The sequence below is a fragment of the Salvelinus namaycush genome, chromosome 14 (genome assembly GCF_016432855.1).
Source record: "Salvelinus namaycush isolate Seneca chromosome 14, SaNama_1.0, whole genome shotgun sequence".
NCBI classification, from domain to species: domain Eukaryota; kingdom Metazoa; phylum Chordata; class Actinopteri; order Salmoniformes; family Salmonidae; genus Salvelinus; species Salvelinus namaycush.
In genome coordinates this window covers 7,109,331-7,131,416 of record NC_052320.1, presented here as the reverse complement: position 1 = coordinate 7,131,416, position 22,086 = coordinate 7,109,331, and the positions used below count along the sequence as shown (strand labels likewise).

General features: G+C 48.7%; 1 protein-coding gene across 1 annotated transcript in view; it reads left to right on the top strand.

Moving 5' to 3' along the window:
• Positions 1-2,433: 2,433 nt before the first annotated feature.
• LOC120059582 (serine/threonine-protein kinase receptor R3-like) overlaps positions 2,434-22,086 on the top strand; it is a 57,761-nt gene continuing 38,108 nt past the window's right edge. The window contains exons 1-2 of the mRNA XM_039008713.1: positions 2,434-3,107; positions 18,916-18,987. Of these exons, the coding sequence (XP_038864641.1) occupies positions 18,918-18,987 (70 nt within the window). The 5' untranslated portion in view covers positions 2,434-3,107; positions 18,916-18,917. The remainder of the gene's footprint in view (positions 3,108-18,915; positions 18,988-22,086) is intronic.

Below are 22,086 nucleotides of genomic sequence, written 5' to 3'. Positions count from 1 at the left end.
TCTGTCTGTCTTGGGGTCCAGTCAGCGTCCTCAGGAAGCGCCATGCTGTTGGACAGCTGCTCTTCTAACGTCCCACTGGGACAGCAACCTCAGGTCAGTATTACTTTGTTAACGGTAAAAAGACAGTGAGCATTACCCCACACACACACACACACACACACGCACGCACGCACGCACGCACGCACGCACGCACGCACGCACGCACGCACGCACGCACGCACGCACGCACACACACACACACACACACACACACACACACACACACACACACACACACACACACACACACACACACACACACAGGCCTAATAATTAAGTTATAATTTAAGTTCAAGAGCAAAAATGTTGTCTGCTTGATGCTTTATTATGTGCTGTAGTTATAGCATTTCCAACAGTCTATCTTCAACTCCCACACTGAGAGACACCAAAGCCACATCTGTAACCCTTTAATTGCAGTATTCAGAGAAGCCAGGCTACATGGGGAGAACCAGAGGTCTGCCAGAAACAGGAAAACCACTATGAGAGTACGTTCCAGCCAGACTCTGTTCAAAACAACGATGGGTGGGATAATCTCTGTAGGGTTTATCTTACACTTGAATCAGGAGCAAGTTAGGTTCATAGGCAGGCTACGTACTTTATTGAGAGGGGGCGATGGGGTTGTTTGGGAAGTTATTTCAGAGTGGAAGACTGACGCCTAGTGTTCCAGACCCGAGCTTAGTGTTTTCGGTTTTCAGTGAAAGATTTTTGCCCGAGATAAAGCGTCACTGCGCCGCTCTTGAGACGAGACAAATCTGGTCAACTTGGAACGTATCTCTGACATATTTAGGAGGGTTCCCATCAAAGTTTCTTGGATATTCAGTTTAGAGTTTTTTTTATTGGAGCAGAACAGTCTTTTTTTAACAAAAAGTTAAGAGGAGCACCAAAGCATAAATAGCCCACTGAGCTTGATCCCCATGGAAAGAGTAAAGGATGAGGAAAGATTTTAGGATTCAGTGTTTTACGTCTGACTTGGGACCAGTGGACGTAAAAGTCCAGTTACTTCCGAGCTGTGTCATAAGAAGGAGAAAAAATAGAAAGGTTTGATTGAATAAATTATGAATAAAGCTATTTTTATTAGATGCGAAGAACTATCTCCAGACCATAAATATCAGTATATAGAATAAACAAACAAGACCAATTAGGAAAAACAAACAGACAAACAAACAGACAAACAAACACCTGTGACTAAAGACTGAGGATACCTCCCAAATGGCACCCTATTCCCTATGTAGTGCACTACTTCTGACCAGAGCCCTATGGGCCCTGTTCAATAGGGAATAGGGTGCCATGTGTGATGCACAAGAGACTGGGAGTCCTCAGACAGGATGTACATACTATGTATCACAGACTGTTTATGCATTTCCATGATGACTCGTGTTTTTTTATAACTCAGAAAAATGGTTGTACAGAAGCATATTTATTTATGACAGGTGTTTTCATTCAGGATGTGGTCTTTAGTTTAAAATTAGAAAAGTACTCAACTTCTTTGGAAAGAAATGGCTGTTGGCTGTCAAAGGAAAACAGATTACTCTGACTTTCTCTATTCTATTGAAGTTCATCATATAAACAGGTTTCCTTCTCATCCTCTCTCTGTGCAATTATTGCACAAATAACAAAGACTTTCAGCATAGCCTGGAAAGAAAAGAGACAAACTGGGCAGCCCAAAGAAATAGAATGAGATGTCCTTCTGATTTCTGTGGTGTTGCCTGGCTCTGAAAGAATGCTGAGAACAACCTGGATCTCAACCTCTCACAATTGTAATGTGTGGAAGGAGAAATACATGCTGCTGATGAAAAGAAGAAGAGCATATTGCTCTATCTTCCCATAGACTGTTGGTGTGAGGCCTCCCAGCTGTGTAGCAGCTGTACATAGGCCTAACGGATAGATTAAGGACCATCCATGCGAACAAGGAAGGGAATTTATATTACACCAATGAAGAGAGATATCACTCAGGCTTTTTTGTTAGCTAGGGTGACCTGGTTAAAATAGTGAACTATTTCACTAGAGCTCCGACTGTCCTTTTGAGGAGGATATGAGCCTAATATAGTAACATATTCCATACAATGTGTGTTCAAAAATAGTATTTGTTGCTGTAACACAACAGAGGAAGGAGGCCGGATACCAGCTGTAATACCACTGGCATCATCATCCATGGGGGTAGCAGTAGGGGTAGGGAGCAAATGTACAGATTGTGTCCCAAATGGCACCCTATTCCCTATATAGTGCAGACCCAAAGCCACATCTGTAACTCTGTAATTGCAGTATTCAGAGACGCCAGGCTACAAGTGCGAAAACCAGAAGAAAAAAGTAGATGCTTGCCAGAAACAGGAAAACTGCTCTGAGAGCACATTCCAGCCAGATCCCTTCCAGGACAATGAGGGGTGGGACAAAATTGTGTATTTAAAATCTCTGTAGGCTTGATATTACGCATGAATCAGGAACAGAGCAAAGTTAGGTTCCTAGGCATTCTACGTAGGATAATTTATCGAGATGAAGATATTAGCTGTTTGAGAAGTTATTTTTATTGTGTTCGTTAAATTCTGTAAAAGCAGAAGACTGACGTCTAGTAGCCTATGCTCGAGTTTCGTGTTTTCGGTTTATCAGTGGAAGATTTTAGCCCGAGATACAGGGTCATTGTGTTGCGCTTCAGACGAGACAAATATGTTCAACTTGGACGGACTATATCTCGGACATAAGGATCGCAAATTTTTTGTCAGATATTTTGGAGTTTCAGTTTAGAATCGTTTTTATTGGATGTGTGACATAGTTTTAAGAGACCGAAAAGGTTGAGAAGAACAGTCGGTGTAGTGGCTGATCAGCATCGAAAGGGGAAAGGATGTGGGGAGATTTTAGGTTTGAACATTTGAAACTAAAAGCGTTCACTGAACTCAAAGGTTGACACACGATTGAAGACGTATCTATACATGACTTTTGGGTGTCTTTTAATACTTTAAAATATATATTTCGTTTTTAATATGGGACAAACGTGGTGCATTTCCATGGTACACCAGTTGGCTTCCTCGTGAAAAGCAAGAGGAAAGAGAGCTGCGCATAGAAGGAAAAACCAGGTAAAAGTCACATTCAATCTGACATTTGTGACAGCTGTTGCCTATTCGTTTATATTTTTGTCTCGGTGTGGATTGCTTTTCTAATAACTGGGAGCATTTAGTTATTACAATTATCTGTTGTAGGCTCTGATTTCCTAATATTGTGAGAATGAACAGGTGGATGTTGGTAAATCACGTAGCCTACCTCTAATTAAGCAATAATGCCCGACGATGTGTGGTATATGGACAATATACCACGGTTAAAGGCTGTTCTTATGTACGACGCAACGCAGGAGTGCCTGGATACAGCCCTTAGTCGTGCTATATTGGACATATACCACAAACCCCCAAGGTGCCTTATTGCTATTATAAACTGGTTACCAACGTAATTACAACAGTAAACAAGTAATTTTGTGTGATACCCGTGGTATAAGGTCTAATATACCACGGCTTTCAGCCAAACAGCATTCAGGGCTCAAACCACCCGGTTTATAATGCCTAACTGACATATGTCACACCTGGACCACAACGGACAACTCTGAACCACAGCGGCGCTTATTGGATAGAACACCTTCAAATGTTTCCACTCTAGAATGTCTCCAGTAGTGACATTGAGCAGTATCCTTTTCATTTATGGGCTAAGTTAGTGTACAAACGGGCTTTTAAATTAAGAAAAAAGTCCTGATATAACCATGTTATCATACTTTAATAATATAGTTGGACATTTACCAGTTTCTCAGTATTTCAAAAACATCTGGAAATATCTTTTGAGAACTAAATATTTATTTGAGAACTTCTCTTTCGAATTAAAGGAATGGAGGACAAAGAAGCAGAGAAGAAATGTGTAAGTGTCACGTTCCTGACCTGTTTTCTGTTGTTTTTATGTGTTTAGTTGGTCAGGGCGTGAGTTGGGGTGGGCATTCTATGTTATGTGTTTCTATGTTGGGTTAAATGTGTTGCCTGATATGGTTCTCAATTAGAGGCAGGTGTTTGACGTTTCCTCTGATTGAGAACCATATTAAGGTAGGCTGTTCTCACTGTTTGTTGGTGGGTGATTGTTGCTGTGTCTGTGTTTGTGCACTACACGGTACTGTTTCGTTTTGTTTAGTCTGTTCGTGCGTTCTTCGTTTTATGTTAGTTCGCATGTTCAGGTCTGTTGTCGTCGTTTGTTGTTTTGTAGTTTGTCTTGTATTTTCGTATTCGTTATTATAATTAAATTCATTATGTCTACATACCTCGCTGCGTGTTGGTCCGATCCATGCTCCTCCTCGTCTGAGGAGGAGAACGACTTCGACAGCCGTTACAGAATCACCCACCAACCAAGGACCAAGCGGCGTGGGAGAAAGCAACAGCGATCGCAGGATTCATGGACATGGGAGGAAATATTGGACGGAAAAGGTCCATGGGCACAGCCAGGAGAATATCGCCGCCCTCGTGAAGAGCTGGAGGCAGCTAAAGCCGAGAGGCGGTGGTATGAGGAGGCAGCACGGAAGCGAGGCTGGAAACCTGTGAGTCAAGCCCAAAAATTTCTTGGGGGGGGCTACAAGGGAGTGTGGCGAAGTCAGGTAGGAGACCTGCGCCAACTCCCCGAGCTTACCGTGGAGAGCGAGAGTACGGGCAGACACCGTGTTATGCGGTAGAGCGCACGGTGTCTCCTGTACGTGTGCATAGCCCGGTGCGGGTTATTCCACCTCCCCGCACTGGCAGGGCTAGATTGAGTATTGAGCCGGATGTCATGAAGCCGGCCCAACGCATCTGGCCACCAGTGCGTCTCCTCGGGCCGGCATACATGGCACCAGCCTTACGCATGGTGTCCCCGGTTCGCATACACATGTACGTGTACATAGCCCGGTGCGGGTTATTCCACCTCCCCGCACTGGTCGGGCGACGGGGAGCATACAACCAGGTAAGGTTGGGCAGGCTCAGTGCTCAAGGGAGCCAGTACGCCTGCATGGTCCGGTATATCCGGCGCCATGTTCCCGCCCCAGCCCAGTTCCACCAGTGCCGGCACCACGCACCAAGCCTCCTGTGCGTCTCCAGAGCCCTGTTCCTCCTCCACGCACTAGCCCTATGGTGCGTGTCTTCAGCCCGGTACCACCAGTTCCGGCACCACGCACCAAGCCTCCTGTGCGTCTCCAGAGCCCTGTTCCTCCTCCACGCACTAGCCCTGTGGTGCGTGTCTCCAGCCCATTACCACCAGTGCCTACACCACGCACCAAGCCTCCTGTGCGTCTCCAGAGTCCTGTGCGTCCTGTTGCTGCTCCCCGCACTAGCCCTGAGATGCGTGTCCCCAGCCCGGTACCACCAGTTCCGGCACCACGCACTAGGCCTAATGTGCGTCTCCAGAGCCCTGTACGCACTGTTCCTTCTCCCCGCACTCGCCCTGAGGTGCGTGCCCTCAGTCCGGTACCACCAGTTCCGGCACCACGCACCAGGCCTATAGTGTGCTTTGAGAAACCAGTGTGCCCTGTTCCTGCTCCCCGCACTAGCCTTGAGGTGCGTGTCTCCAGTCCGGTACCACCAGTTCCGGTACCACGCACCAGGCCTACTGTGCGCCTCAGCAGGTCAGAGTCGGCCTTCTGCCCAACGCCGCCTGCACTGCTCGTCTGCCCAGCACCGTCTGTACTGCCTGCCTGCCCAACGCCGCCTGCACTGCTCGTCTGCCCAGCGCCGTCTGAGCTGCCTGCACTGCTCGTCTGCCCAGCGCCATCTGAGCCATCCGTCTGCCCAGCGCCATCTGAGCCATCCGTCTGCCCAGCGCCATCTGAGCCATCCGTCTGCCCAGCGCCATCTGAGCCATCCGTCTGCCACGAGCCTTCAGAGCCGCCCGTCTGTCCCGAGCCATTAGAGCCATCCGTCAGTCAGGAGCCGCTAGAGCCGTCCGTCAGTCAGGAGCTGCCAGAGCCGCCCGCCAGTCAGGAGCTGCCAGAGCCGGGAGTAAGCAACAGCGATCGCAGGATTCATGGACATGGGAGGAAATATTGGACGGAAAAGGTCCATGGGCACAGCCAGGAGAATATCGCCGCCCTCGTGAAGAGCTGGAGGCAGCTAAAGCCGAGAGGCGGTGGTATGAGGAGGCAGCACGGAAGCGAGGCTGGAAACCTGTGAGTCAAGCCCAAAAATTTATTGGGGGGGGCTACAAGGGAGTGTGGCGAAGTCAGGTAGGAGACCTGCGCCAACTCCCCGAGCTTACCGTGGAGAGCGAGAGTACGGGCAGACACCGTGTTATGCGGTAGAGCGCACGGTGTCTCCTGTACGTGTGCATAGCCCGGTGCGGGTTATTCCACCTCCCCGCACTGGCAGGGCTAGATTGAGTATTGAGCCGGATGTCATGAAGCCGGCCCAACGCATCTGGCCACCAGTGCGTCTCCTCGGGCCGGCATACATGGCACCAGCCTTACGCATGGTGTCCCCGGTTCGCATACACAGCCCAGTGCGGGTTATTCCACCTCCCCGCACTGGTCGGGCGACAGGGAGCATACAACCAGGTAAGGTTGGGCAGGCTCAGTGCTCAAGGGAGCCAGTACGCCTGCATGGTCCGGTATATCCGGCGCCACGTTCCCGCCCCAGCCCAGTTCCACCAGTGCCGGCACCACGCACCAAGCCTCCTGTGCGTCTCCAGAGCCCTGTTCCTCCTCCACGCACTAGCCCTGTGGTGCGTGTCTCCAGCCCATTACCACCAGTGCCTACACCACGCACCAAGCCTCCTGTGCGTCTCCAGAGTCCTGTGCGTCCTGTTGCTGCTCCCCGCACTAGCCCTGAGATGCGTGTCCCCAGCCCGGTACCACCAGTTCCGGCACCACGCACTAGGCCTAATGTGCGTCTCCAGAGCCCTGTACGCACTGTTCCTTCTCCCCGCACTCGCCCTGAGGTGCGTGCCCTCAGTCCGGTACCACCAGTTCCGGCACCACGCACCAGGCCTATAGTGCGCTTTGAGAAACCAGTGTGCCCTGTTCCTGCTCCCCGCACTAGCCTTGAGGTGCGTGTCTCCAGTCCGGTACCACCAGTTCCGGTACCACGCACCAGGCCTACTGTGCGCCTCAGCAGGTCAGAGTCGGCCTTCTGCCCAACGCCGCCTGCACTGCTCGTCTGCCCAGCACCGTCTGTACTGCCTGCCTGCCCAACGCCGCCTGCACTGCTCGTCTGCCCAGCGCCGTCTGAGCTGCCTGCACTGCTCGTCTGCCCAGCGCCATCTGAGCCATCCGTCTGCCCAGCGCCATCTGAGCCATCCGTCTGCCCAGCGCCATCTGAGCCATCCGTCTGCCCAGCGCCATCTGAGCCATCCGTCTGCCCAGCGCCATCTGAGCCATCCGTCTGCCCAGCGCCATCTGAGCCATCCGTCTGCCCAGCAGCATCTGAGCCATCCGTCTGCCCAGCGCCATCTGAGCCGTCCGTCTGCCACGAGCCTTCAGAGCCGCCCGTCTGTCCCGAGCCATTAGAGCCGTCCGTCAGTCAGGAGCCGCTAGAGCCGTCCGTCAGTCAGGAGCTGCCAGAGCCGCCAGCCAGTTAGGAGCTGCCAGAGCCGCCCGCCAGTCAGGAGCTGCCAGAGCCGCCCGCCAGTCAGGAGCTGCCAGAGCCGCCCGCCAGTCAGGAGCTGCCAGAGCCGCCCACCAGTCAGGAGCTGCCAGAGCCGCCAGCCAGTCAGGAGCTGCCAGAGCCGCCAGCCAGTCATGACCAGCCAGAGCCGTCATCCAGCCATGACCAGCCAGAGCCGTCAGCCAGCCATGACCAGCCAGAGCCGTCAGCCAGCCATGACCAGCCAGAGCCGTCAGCCAGCCATGACCAGCCAGAGCCGTCAGCCAGCCATGACCAGCCAGAGCCGTCAGCCAGCCATGACCAGCCAGAGCCGTCAGCCAGCCAGGATCTGCCAGAGCCGCCAGCCAGCCAGGATCTGCCAGAGCCGCCAGCCAGCCAGGATCTGCCAGAGCCGCCAGCCAGCCAGGTTCTGCCAGAGCCGCCAGTCAGCCAGGATCTGCCAGAGCCGCCAGTCAGCCAGGATCTGCCAGAGCCGCCAGTCAGCCAGGATCTACCAGAGCCGCCAGTCAGCCAGGATCTACCAGAGCCACCAAAGCGGATATTTACAATGTTGGAGTGGGGGCCACGTCCCGCACCCGAGCCGCCGCCATAATAAGGCCCACCCCGGACCCTCCCCTTCTGTGTCAGGTTTTGCGGCTTGAGTCTGCACCTTTGGGGGGGGGTGTACTGTCACGCCCTGGCCTTTGTTATCTTTGTTTTCTGTAATAGTTTGGTTAGGTCAGGGTGTGACAGGGGGGATGTTTGTGTGTTTTTGTCTCGTCTTGGGTGGTTGTATGGTATAGGGGGTTTAGGTAGAGTAGATGGGTTTGTGTTTGAGTGTAGGTGTCTAGGTATGTCTATGGTTGCCTGAATGGTTCTCAATCAGAGACAGCTGTCATTCATTGTCTCTGATTGGGAGCCATATTTAAGGCAGCCATAGGCAGTAGGCTTTTGTGGGTAATTGTCTATGTCAATGTTGCATGTTAGCACTTAGTCTTTTATAGCTTCACGTTCGTCTGTTTGTTGTTTTGTTTTCGTTCGTTTTCGTCTTCCAATAAAAGAAGATGTATTTTTCACACGCTGCACCTTGGTCCACTCATTGTCCTCAAGACGATCGTGACAGTAAGATAAACATGACTTCTACATGTTAACTATTCATACCAAGATAAAGCACGGTTCAGGTTACAGAATAGAACATTGCAAAACATGGGCCGTTATTGAGTCTATTGAAAGCAAAACCCAGAGCCCATATTGATAAGGCAGTGTCAGAGTAACAGTCCTGCCGATCTAAGACCAGGTTTGCCTTTTAGATAATAATGAATATGAACGGGGGACATGATCCTAGATCAAGGGCCTCATTCATAAGGCGTCTCAGAGTAGGAGTGCTGATCTAGGATCAGGTCCCCCGTCCATGTAATCTTATTCATTAAGATCTAAACTGTTCCTTGATCATCACTCCTACTCAACACTTAATCTTTCCCATCATCAGTAATCTTTTAAGGTGTTGTGTGGGATATTATGATGAGCCATGGTGGAGGCCATCTGTAGTAGATCTGTACCAGGGAGCCAGATGTGGTTAACTGTACCAGGGAGCCAGATGTGGTTAACCACACCTGCCTCCCTGGTACAGTTAACCACACCTGGCTCCCTGGTAAAGTTAACCACACCTGCCTCCCTGGTAAAGTTAACCACACCTGCCTCCCTGGTACAGTTAACTGTGACAGGGAGCCAGATGTGGTTTTAACTGTGACAGGGAGCCAGGCTCTGTTTGCAAATCCCTTGAAGTATTCTGTTTCCATTTATCATGTTGGTTTAAGCATGGGAGTATAGAGGAGAGCTGATTCTACCTCACATGTTAGAGAGAACATACACAATGGCTAGTCCCAAATGGCACCCTATCCCCTACACAGTGCACTACTTTTGACTGGAGTCCTATGGGTCCTGGTCAAAAGTAGTGCACTAAATACGTAATAAGGTGCCATTTGGGATGCACCCAGTAATTGAACCTTACAGACAGACCACTAAGCCTTGCTTTGCCATGTCTATCTACTGCAGATACAATTAGACATACCAGACCAGACTCCCAGTCTCTCTCTCATCATAACAAGCTCTGAGTCACAACAATCACAGGATTAAAGCTGTAAAGACTTTACTAATCAACAGGTACTGAACATACAATCATGGATATCTGTGGGGAAATAATATTAGCTGAATGACAAAGATTATTCTGTCATCTGATCCTATACAGTAAATTGTCTTACAAAGTTAAATACATCGGTCCAGTTGTTTAGTCCTAAAGTGGCCCAATGGAGGAGAATGCTGCTGTTGCCTCCACTGGTTCATTTCCTTCCACCACCACAACATCTACACTGTGTAATCCAGAGGGAACTTTCCTTCCCCCACCACCACAACATCTACACTGTGTAATCCAGAGGGAACTTTCCTTCCCCAACCACCACAACATCTACACTATGTAATCCAGAGGGAACTTTCCTCCCCCCACCACCACAACATCTACACTATGTAATCCAGAGGGAACTTTCCTTCCCCCACCACCACAACATCTACACTGTGTAATCCAGAGGGAACTTTCCTTCCCCCACTACCACAACATCTACACTATGTAATCCAGAGGGAACTTTCCTTCCCCCACCACCACAACATCTACACTGTGTAATCCAGAGGGAACTTTCCTTCCCCCACCACCACAACATCTACACTGTGTAATCCAGAGGGAACTTTCCTTCCCCCACCACCACAACATCTACACTATGTAATCCAGAGGGAACTTTCCTTCCCCCACCACCACAACATCTACACTGTGTAATCCAGAGGGAACTTTCCTTCCCCCACCACCACAACATCTACACTGTGTAATCCAGATGGAACTTTCCTTCCCACCACCACAACATCTACACTGTGTAATCCAGAGGGAACTTTCCTCCCCCCACCACCACAACATCTACACTGTGTAATCCAGATGGAACTTTCCTTCCCACCACCACAACATCTACACTGTGTAATCCAGATGGAACTTTCCTTCCCACCACCACAACATCTACACTGTGTAATCCAGATGGAACTTTCCTTCCCCCACCACCACAACATCTACACTGTGTAATCCAGAGGGAACTTTCCTTCCCCCACCACCACAACATCTACACTGTGTAATCCAGATGGAACTTTCCTTCCCCCACCACCACAACATCTACACTGTGTAATCCAGATGGAACTTTCCTTCCCCCACCACAACATCTACACTGTGTAATCCAGAGGGAACGTTCCTTCCCCCACCACCACAACATCTACACTGTGTAATCCAGAGGGAACTTTCCTTCCCCCACCACCACAACATCTACACTATGTAATCCAGAGGGAACTTTCCTTCCCCCACCACCACAACATCTACACTGTGTAATCCAGAGGGAACGTTCCTTCCCCCACCACCACAACATCTACTCTGTGTAATCCAGAGGGAACTTTCCTTCCCCCACCACCACAACATCTACACTGTGTAATCCAGATGGAACTTTCCTTCCCCCACCACCACAACATCTACACTGTGTAATTCAGATGGAACTTTCCTTCCCACCACCACAACATCTACACTGTGTAATCCAGAGGGAACTTTCCTCCCCCCACCACCACAACATCTACACTATGTAATCCAGAGGGAACTTTCCTTCCCCCACCACCACCACATCTACACTGTGTAATCCAGAGGGAACTTTCCTTCCCCCACCACCACCACATCTACACTGTGTAATCCAGAGGGAACTTTCCTTCCCCCACCACCACCACATCTACACTGTGTAATCCAGAGGGAACTTTCCTTCCCCCACCACCACAACATCTACACTGTGTAATCCAGAGGGAACTTTCCTTCCCCCACCACCACCACATCTACACTGTGTAATCCAGATGGAACTTTCCTTCCCCCACCACCACAACATCTACACTGTGTAATCCAGATGGAACTTTCCTTCCCCCACCACAACATCTACACTGTGTAATCCAGAGGGAACGTTCCTTCCCCCACCACCACAACATCTATGACTTGGTACTGGTAACCCATGTATATAGTCAAGCTATCATTGACTTGGTACTGGTAACCCATGTATATAGCCAAGCTATCATTGACTTGGTACTGGTAACCCATGTATATAGCCAAGCTATCATTGACTTGGTACTGGTAACCCATGTATATAGTCAAGCTATCATTGACTTGGTACTGGTAACCCATGTATATAGTCAAGCTATCATTGACTTGGTACTGGTAACCCATGTATATAGTCAAGCTATCATTGACTTGGTACTGGTAACCCATGTATATAGCCAAGCTATCATTGACTTGGTACTGGTAACCCATGTATATAGTCAAGCTATCATTGACTTGGTACTGGTAACCCATGTATATAGTCAAGCTATCATTGACTTGGTACTGGTAACCCATGTATATAGCCAAGCTATCATTGACTTGGTACTGGTAACCCATGTATATAGCCAAGCTATCATTGACTTGGTACTGGTAACCCATGTATATAGTCAAGCTATCATTGACTTGGTACTGGTAACCCATGTATATAGTCAAGCTATCATTGACTTGGTACTGGTAACCCATGTATATAGCCAAGCTATCATTGACTTGGTACTGGTAACCCATGTATATAGTCAAGCTATCATTGACTTGGTACTGGTAACCCATGTATATAGCCAAGCTATCATTGACTTGGTACTGGTAACCCATGTATATAGTCAAGCTATCATTGACTTGGTACTGGTAACCCATGTATATAGTCAAGCTATCATTGACTTGGTACTGGTAACCCATGTATATAGCCAAGCTATCATTGACTTGGTACTGGTAACCCATGTATATAGCCAAGCTATCATTGACTTGGTACTGGTAACCCATGTATATAGTCAAGCTATCATTGACTTGGTACTGGTAACCCATGTATATAGTCAAGCTATCATTGACTTGGTACTGGTAACCCATGTATATAGCCAAGCTATCATTGACTTGGTACTGGTAACCCATGTATATAGTCAAGCTATCATTGACTTGGTACTGGTAACCCATGTATATAGTCAAGCTATCATTGACTTGGTACTGGTAACCCATGTATATAGCCAAGCTATCATTGACTTGGTACTGGTAACCCATGTATATAGTCAAGCTATCATTGACTTGGTACTGGTAACCCATGTATATAGTCAAGCTATCATTGACTTGGTACTGGTAACCCATGTATATAGTCAAGCTATCATTGACTTGGTACTGGTAACCCATGTATATAGTCAAGCTATCATTGACTTGGTACTGGTAACCCATGTATATAGCCAAGCTATCATTGACTTGGTACTGGTAACCCATGTATATAGCCAAGCTATCATTGACTTGGTACTGGTAACCCATGTATATAGTCAAGCTATCATTGACTTGGTACTGGTAACCCATGTATATAGTCAAGCTATCATTGACTTGGTACTGGTAACCCATGTATATAGCCAAGCTATCATTGACTTGGTACTGGTAACCCATGTATATAGCCAAGCTATCATTGACTTGGTACTGGTAACCCATGTATATAGTCAAGCTATCATTGACTTGGTACTGGTAACCCATGTATATAGTCAAGCTATCATTGACTTGGTACTGGTAACCCATGTATATAGCCAAGCTATCATTGACTTGGTACTGGTAACCCATGTATATAGTCAAGCTATCATTGACTTGGTACTGGTAACCCATGTATATAGTCAAGCTATCATTGACTTGGTACTGGTAACCCATGTATATAGTCAAGCTATCATTGACTTGGTACTGGTAACCCATGTATATAGCCAAGCTATCATTGACTTGGTACTGGTAACCCATGTATATAGTCAAGCTATCATTGACTTGGTACTGGTAACCCATGTATATAGTCAAGCTATCATTGACTTGGTACTGGTAACCCATGTATATAGCCAAGCTATCATTGACTTGGTACTGGTAACCCATGTATATAGCCAAGCTATCATTGACTTGGTACTGGTAACCCATGTATATAGTCAAGCTATCATTGACTTGGTACTGGTAACCCATGTATATAGTCAAGCTATCATTGACTTGGTACTGGTAACCCATGTATATAGCCAAGCTATCATTGACTTGGTACTGGTAACCCATGTATATAGTCAAGCTATCATTGACTTGGTACTGGTAACCCATGTATATAGCCAAGCTATCATTGACTTGGTACTGGTACTCCATGTATATAGTCAAGCTATCATTGACTTGGTACTGGTAACCCATGTATATAGTCAAGCTATCATTGACTTGGTACTGGTAACCCATGTATATAGTCAAGCTATCATTGACTTGGTACTGGTAACCCATGTATATAGTCAAGCTATCATTGACTTGGTACTGGTAACCCATGTATATAGCCAAGCTATCATTGACTTGGTACTGGTAACCCATGTATATAGTCAAGCTATCATTGACTTGGTACTGGTAACCCATGTATATAGTCAAGCTATCATTGACTTGGTACTGGTAACCCATGTATATAGTCAAGCTATCATTGACTTGGTACTGGTAACCCATGTATATAGTCAAGCTATCATTGACTTGGTACTGGTAACCCATGTATATAGCCAAGCTATCATTGACTTGGTACTGGTAACCCATGTATATAGCCAAGCTATCATTGACTTGGTACTGGTAACCCATGTATATAGTCAAGCTATCATTGACTTGGTACTGGTAACCCATGTATATAGTCAAGCTATCATTGACTTGGTACTGGTAACCCATGTATATAGCCAAGCTATCATTGACTTGGTACTGGTAACCCATGTATATAGCCAAGCTATCATTGACTTGGTACTGGTAACCCATGTATATAGTCAAGCTATCATTGACTTGGTACTGGTAACCCATGTATATAGTCAAGCTATCATTGACTTGGTACTGGTAACCCATGTATATAGCCAAGCTATCATTGACTTGGTACTGGTAACCCATGTATATAGTCAAGCTATCATTGACTTGGTACTGGTAACCCATGTATATAGTCAAGCTATCATTGACTTGGTACTGGTAACCCATGTATATAGTCAAGCTATCATTGACTTGGTACTGGTAACCCATGTATATAGCCAAGCTATCATTGACTTGGTACTGGTAACCCATGTATATAGCCAAGCTATCATTGACTTGGTACTGGTAACCCATGTATATAGTCAAGCTATCATTGACTTGGTACTGGTAACACATGTATATAGCCAAGCTATCATTGACTTGGTACTGGTAACCCATGTATATAGCCAAGCTATCATTGACTTGGTACTGGTAACCCATGTATATAGCCAAGCTATCATTGACTTGGTACTGGTAACCCATGTATATAGTCAAGCTATCATTGACTTGGTACTGGTAACCCATGTATATAGCCAAGCTATCATTGACTTGGTACTGGTAACCCATGTATATAGTCAAGCTATCATTGACTTGGTACTGGTAACCCATGTATATAGCCAAGCTATCATTGACTTGGTACTGGTAACCCATGTATATAGTCAAGCTATCATTGACTTGGTACTGGTAACCCATGTATATAGTCAAGCTATCATTGACTTGGTACTGGTAACCCATGTATATAGCCAAGCTATCATTGACTTGGTACTGGTAACCCATGTATATAGTCAAGCTATCATTGACTTGGTACTGGTAACCCATGTATATAGCCAAGCTATCATTGACTTGGTACTGGTAACCCATGTATATAGTCAAGCTATCATTGACTTGGTACTGGTAACCCATGTATATAGTCAAGCTATCATTGACTTGGTACTGGTAACCCATGTATATAGTCAAGCTATCATTGACTTGGTACTGGTAACCCATGTATATAGCCAAGCTATCATTGACTTGGTACTGGTAACCCATGTATATAGCCAAGCTATCATTGACTTGGTACTGGTAACCCATGTATATAGCCAAGCTATCATTGACTTGGTACTGGTAACCCATGTATATAGTCAAGCTATCATTGACTTGGTACTGGTAACCCATGTATATAGTCAAGCTATCATTGACTTGGTACTGGTAACCCATGTATATAGCCAAGCTATCATTGACTTGGTACTGGTAACCCATGTATATAGCCAAGCTATCATTGACTTGGTACTGGTAACCCATGTATATAGCCAAGCTATCATTGACTTGGTACTGGTAACCCATGTATATAGTCAAGCTATCATTGACTTGGTACTGGTAACCCATGTATATAGTCAAGCTATCATTGACTTGGTACTGGTAACCCATGTATATAGCCAAGCTATCATTGACTTGGTACTGGTAACCCATGTATATAGTCAAGCTATAATTGACTTGGTACTGGTAACCCATGTATATAGCCAAGCTATCATTGACTTGGTACTGGTAACCCATGTATATAGTCAAGCTATAATTGACTTGGTACTGGTAACCCATGTATATAGCCAAGCTATCATTGACTTGGTACTGGTAACCCATGTATATAGTCAAGCTATCATTGACTTGGTACTGTTATTTCTTGTGCTTAAATTTTTTCCCGCATTATTATTGTTTTAAAAATGTATTGTATTCTGCATTGTTGGGAAGGGCCCCGTAAGTAAGCATTTCACTGTTAGTCTACACTTGTTGTTTAAGAAACATGTGACAATTAACATTTTATTTTATTTGAAGCCAGATGGAACTTTCCTTCCCCCACCACCACAACATCTATGTAATCCAAATGGATTGAGAGATAGGACTGAGATGCTTTTCAGATGAGAGTGAAAAAATGACAAGGGCTGTGTTTTCCTTGTGGGGACCAGTGTGGGGACCAGAGTCCTCACAAGGATAGTAAAATAAGGACAATTCAGACAAGTGGGGACATTTTGCCGGTCCCCACAAGGAAAAAGGCTATTTTAGGATAGTAAAACAGACTTGCGTGTGTGACTGGCCTGCCTCTGCCTGTCTGCGGTGGAGGAGGGAGATCTGAACTAGAGAAGAAATCAGAGACAGTAGGGTTAGTGCTCCTCCATAGAGAATAGGCCAATTCAATGGATGGAGCTGTGTTTACACAATGTTTGTCTTCCTAAGGGCCCTCAGATTAAAACACAGCTGACATGTCGGCTGCTGCATGATACAGTGAAGAATGGGGTGCATGCATATCCCAAAAACTTAACAGTTACTAATCAGTTAAATATACGGTAGCCCTGAAGTTTCAGCTGCTGGGCTTTTCTCAAGGGATGCATCATACAGGAAATGCTAACAAACTCTCTGCTAGTCAGTGTGTAATAATGCACCACGGATTGGCTTGGAGACGTATTGTGGTAGGGCTGTGGAACTAAGAACCCTTTGTGGCCTTGTACCTCAATGCCAAACCGGAACTCCTTGGTATTCTAGAATTGACATTACTGGATTTTTATCATATGAAGGTGTTTGAGTTGAGCTGGAGCCCCACAGATCAAACCTAATTATTTATTGGTCGCGTACACATATTTGCAGATGGTATCGCAGGTACAGCGAAATGCTTGTGTTTCTAGTAATACCTAGCAATACAAAACAATACACACAAATCCCACAAATTTAAATTAAGAAATATCAGAACAAGCAATGTCAGAGTCCGGAATATTCAGACCCATTGACTTTTTCCACATTTTGTTATGTTACAGCCTTATTCTAAAATTGTTGAAATTTTCCCTCATCAATCTACATACACACAATACCCCATAATGACAAAGCAAAAACAGGATTTTAGACATTTTTTGCAAATGGATTACAAATTAAAAAAATTAAATATCAAACATTTACATAAATATTCAGACCCTTTACTCAATACTTTGTTGAAGCACCTTGGGCAGCGATTACAGCCTGGAGTCTTCTAGGGTAAGACTCTACAAGTCATCTTTGCCTCAATTCTGACTAGTCTTCCAGTCCCTTCCGCTGAAAAACATCCCCACAGCATGATGCTGCCACCACCATGCTTCACCGTAGGGATGGTGCCACGTTTCCTCCAGACGTGACAGGCCAAATAAACCCATTCTCCAGCCTCTAGCCTGTGTAGCTTGCGTGACCCACAGAAGTGCAGACCTGAACAATGAGCACCCCCCCACATACACACACACACAATGAGCCAACCTGAGTCTCCCTCTGCCAGCCAGGGTGTGGCCTCTCAATGGCAGCAAGCATTGCAACTGACTGGCCTGAGTCTGGGCCGGGGCAGTTACACACACACACACACACACACACACACACACACACACACACACACACACACACACACACACACACACACACACACACACACACACACACACACACACAATGAGCCAACCTGAGTCTCCCTCTGCCAGCCAGGGTGTGGCCTCTCAATGGCAGCAAGCATTGCAACTGACTGGCCTGAGTCTGGGCCGGGGCAGTTACACACACACACACACACACACACAGCACACACACACACACACACACACACACACACACACACACACACACACACACACACACACACACACACACACACACACACACACACACACACACACAATGAGCCAACCTGAGTCTCCCTCTGCCAGCCAGGGTTTTGGCCTCTCAATGGCAGCAAGCATTGCAACTGACTGGCCTGAGTCTGGGCCGGGGCAGTTACACACACACACACACACACACACACACACACACTCACACACACAGACACAGGGGCTGGACACACACAAAGCCCCCTCTCCCATCACCTACTGTAATTACAGAGCGGTCAGACTGACTGGACCCTGGGCCTGGCACTCGCTCTGTTATTGTTTTTGACCTCACAACTTCCTCTGCTGACAGACTGGTGCTATATGACTCCGACCACCAGCTGGGGCCCATGTTGTCATAACGTTAGCTGGAAACCAAATTGGGGACTCCATTGGAAGGTTGTAGGAAAGTTGACTGTTTGCTGGGCTAGAGCTGCATGGATCTGGCTGCATCGGGTTCCATTTGGTGTTCTTTTTGGCAGACATGCCCACTCAGCTCAGCCACCGCAGCCAGGCCTGGCTGTCACACTCAGACAGAGAGAGTGGGAGGACTGAGAGAGAGAGTGAGAGAGGAGAGAATAGAGAGATAGATATTGAGAGAGCGAGAGAGAGGGGAAATGAGAGGAAACCTAGAAGTTGACGTTCATTGTGAAGCTGCGTAGGAGCTTATGAAACTGCATGTGAGAGAGAACTGTGTGTTCCAAGACTCTTTCTTTGATTCTCTAAAAGCCTTAAACAAAGCATAATCACTGCAGCTCTAATTGTTGTCTTGTCTCTCATACAGAGATGGGGGGTGCTGCCATGCTCACAGTGCTGCTAGCTGGGATGTGCCTGTGGACCTCCACTGCTCATGCAGGTAATTCAACAAAGGTGATGTGTGTGTGTTTGTATCTTTAGGTGTGCTAGCTTACATAATCACAAGTGTGTTTGTGTGTTTTTTTTAAATCTTTGTGTATTTGTGTCTGTCCTTTAGTTTGTGTGTTTATGTGTATCTGAGTGTAAGTGAGTGTGTTGCTGCTGGGGAATCAGCTGGGTGCAGATGTGTGTGTACTGTAGATGAGAAGTGCTCGTTGTCGTACGGTAGTGAAACAACAGAGAAAGGAAGTGTGGGTGTTCCTGCTTTGTCCGTGTACGAGTGATGCTGCTGAGACCCCTGACCTGTTGGCCTCAAGGAGAGAGAGAACCCTCCCATGGAGAGAGAGAAACCCCCCTCAGGGAGAGAGAGAAACCCCCCTCAGGGAGAGAGAGAAACCCCCCTCAGGGAGAGAGAGAAACCCCCTCAGGGAGAGAGAGACACCCCCCTCAGGGAGAGAGAGAAACCCCACCAGGGAGAGAGAGAACCCCCCTCAGGGAGAGAGAGAACCCCCCCAGGGAGCGAGAGAAACCCCCTCAGGGAGAGAGAGAAACCCCCCTCAGGGAGAGAGAGAAACCCTCTCAGGGGGAGAGAGAAACCCCCCCAGGGAGAGAGAGAAACCCCCCTCAGGGAGAGAGAGAAACCCACCTCAGGGAGAGAGAGAAACCTTCTCAGGGAGAGAGAGAAACCCTCTCAGGGAGAGAGAGAAACCCCCCCAGGGAGAGAGAGAGAAACCCCCTCAGGGAGAGAGAGAAACCCCCCTCAGGGAGAGAGAGAAACCCCCCTCAGGGAGAGAGAGAAACCCCCCTCAGGGAGAGAGAGAAACCCCCCTCAGGGAGAGAGAGAAACCACCCTCAGGGAGAGAGAAACCCCCCTCAGGGAGAGAGAGAAACCCTCTCAGGGAGAGAGAGAAACCCCCCTCAGGGAGAGAGAGAAACCCACCTCAGGGAGAGAGAGAAACCTTCTCAGGGAGAGAGAGAAACCCTCTCAGGGAGAGAGAGAAACCCCCCCAGGGAGAGAGAGAGAAACCCCCTCAGGGAGAGAGAAAAACCCCCCTCAGGGAGAGAGAGAAACCCCCCTCAGGGAGAGAGAGAAACCCCCCCAGGGAGAGAGAGAAACCCCCCTCAGGGAGAGAGAGAAACCCCCCTCAGGGAGAGAGAGAAACCACCCTCAGGGAGAGAGAAACCCCCCTCAGGGAGAGAGAGAAACCCTCTCAGGGAAAGAGAGAAACCCCCCTCAGGGAGATAGAGAAACCCCCCCCAGGGAGAGAGAGAAACCCCCCTCAGGGAGAGAGAGAACCCCCCCTCAGAGAGAGAGAGAAACCCCCCTAAGGGAGAGAGAAAAAAAAACCCAGGGAGAGAGAGAAACGCCCCCAGGGAGAGAGAGAACCCCCCCAGGGAGAGAGAGACACCCCGCTCAGGGAGATAGAGAAACCCCCCCTCAGGGAGAGAGAGAAACACCCCTCAGGGAGAGAGAGAAACCCCCCTCAGGGAGAGAGAGAAACCCCCCAGGGAGATAGAGAAACCCCACCTCAGGAAGAGGGAGAACCCCCCCCCAGGGAGAGAGAAACCCCCCCCCAGGGAGAGAGAAACACCCCTCAGGGAGAGAGAGAAACCCCCCTCAGGGAGAGAGAGAACCCCCCAGGGAGATAGAGAAACCCCCCTCAGGGAGAGAGAGAAACCCCCCCAGGGAGAGAGAGAAACGCCCCCAGGGAGAGAGAGAAACCCCCAGGGGAGAGAGAGAAACACCCCTCAGGGAGAGAGAGAACCCCCCCCAGGGAGAGAGAGAAACCCCCCTCAGGGAGAGAGAGAAACCCCCCCAGGGAGAGAGAGAAACGCCCCCAGGGGGAGAGAGAACCCCCCCAGGGGGAGAGAGAAACCCCCCTCAGGGACAGAGAGAAACCCCCTCAGGAAGATAGAGAAACCCCCCTCAGGGAGAGCGAGAAACCCCCACAGGAAGATAGAGAAACCCCCCGCAGGGAGAGAGAGAAACCCCCCCAGGGAGATAGAGAAACCCCCCTCAGGGAGAGAGAGAAACCCCCCCAGGGAGAGAGAAACCCCCCTCAGGGAGAGAGAGAAACCCCCCCAGGGAGAGAGAAACCCCCCTCAGGGAGAGAGAGAACCCCCCCAGGGAGATAGAGAAACCCCCCTCAGGGAGAGAGAGAAACCCCCCCCAGGGAGAGAGAGAAACTACCCTCAGGAAGATAGAGAAACCCCCCGCAGGGAGAGAGAGAAACCCCCCCAGGGAGATAGAGAAACCCCCCTCAGGGAGAGAGAGAAACCCCCCCCCCCAGGGAGAGAGAAACCCCCCTCAGGGAGAGAGAGAGAACCCCCCCCAGGGAGATAGAGAAACCCCCTTCAGGGAGAGAGAGAAACCCTCCTCAGGGAGAGAGAGAAACCCCCCCAGGGAAAGAGAAACCCCCCTCAGGGAGAAAGGGAAACCCCCCCAGGGAGAGAGAAACCCCCCTCAGGGAGAGAGAGAGAACCCCCCCAGGGAGATAGAGAAACCCCCCTCAGGGAGAGAGAGAAACCCCCCCAGGGAGAGAGAAACCCCCCTCAGGGAGAGAGAGAAACCCCCCCAGGGAGAGAGAGAAACCCCCCTCAGGGAGAGAGAGAAACCCCCCAGGGAGAGAGAAACCCCCCTCAGGGAGAGAGAGAAACCCCCCCAGGGAGAGAGAAACCCCCCTCAGGGAGATAGAGAAACCCCCCTCAGGGAGAGAGAGAAACCCCCCAGGGAGAGAGAAACCCCCCTCAGGGAGAGAGAGAAACCCCCCCAGGGAGAGAGAAACCCCCCTCAGGGAGATAGAGAAACCCCCCCAGGGAGAGAGAAACTCCCCTCAGGGAGAGAGAGAAACCCCCCCCAGGGAGAGAGAGAAACCCCCCCAGGGAGAGAGAGAAACCCCCCCAGGGAGAGAGAAACTCCCCTCAGGGAGAGAGAGAACCCCCCCCAGGGAGAGAGAGAAACCCCCCTCAGGGAGAGAGAGAAACCCCCCCAGGGAGAGAGAGAAACGCCCCCAGGGAGAGAGAGAACCCCCCCAGGGGGAGAGAGAAACCCCCCTCAGGGACAGAGAGAAACCCCCTCAGGAAGATAGAGAAACCCCCC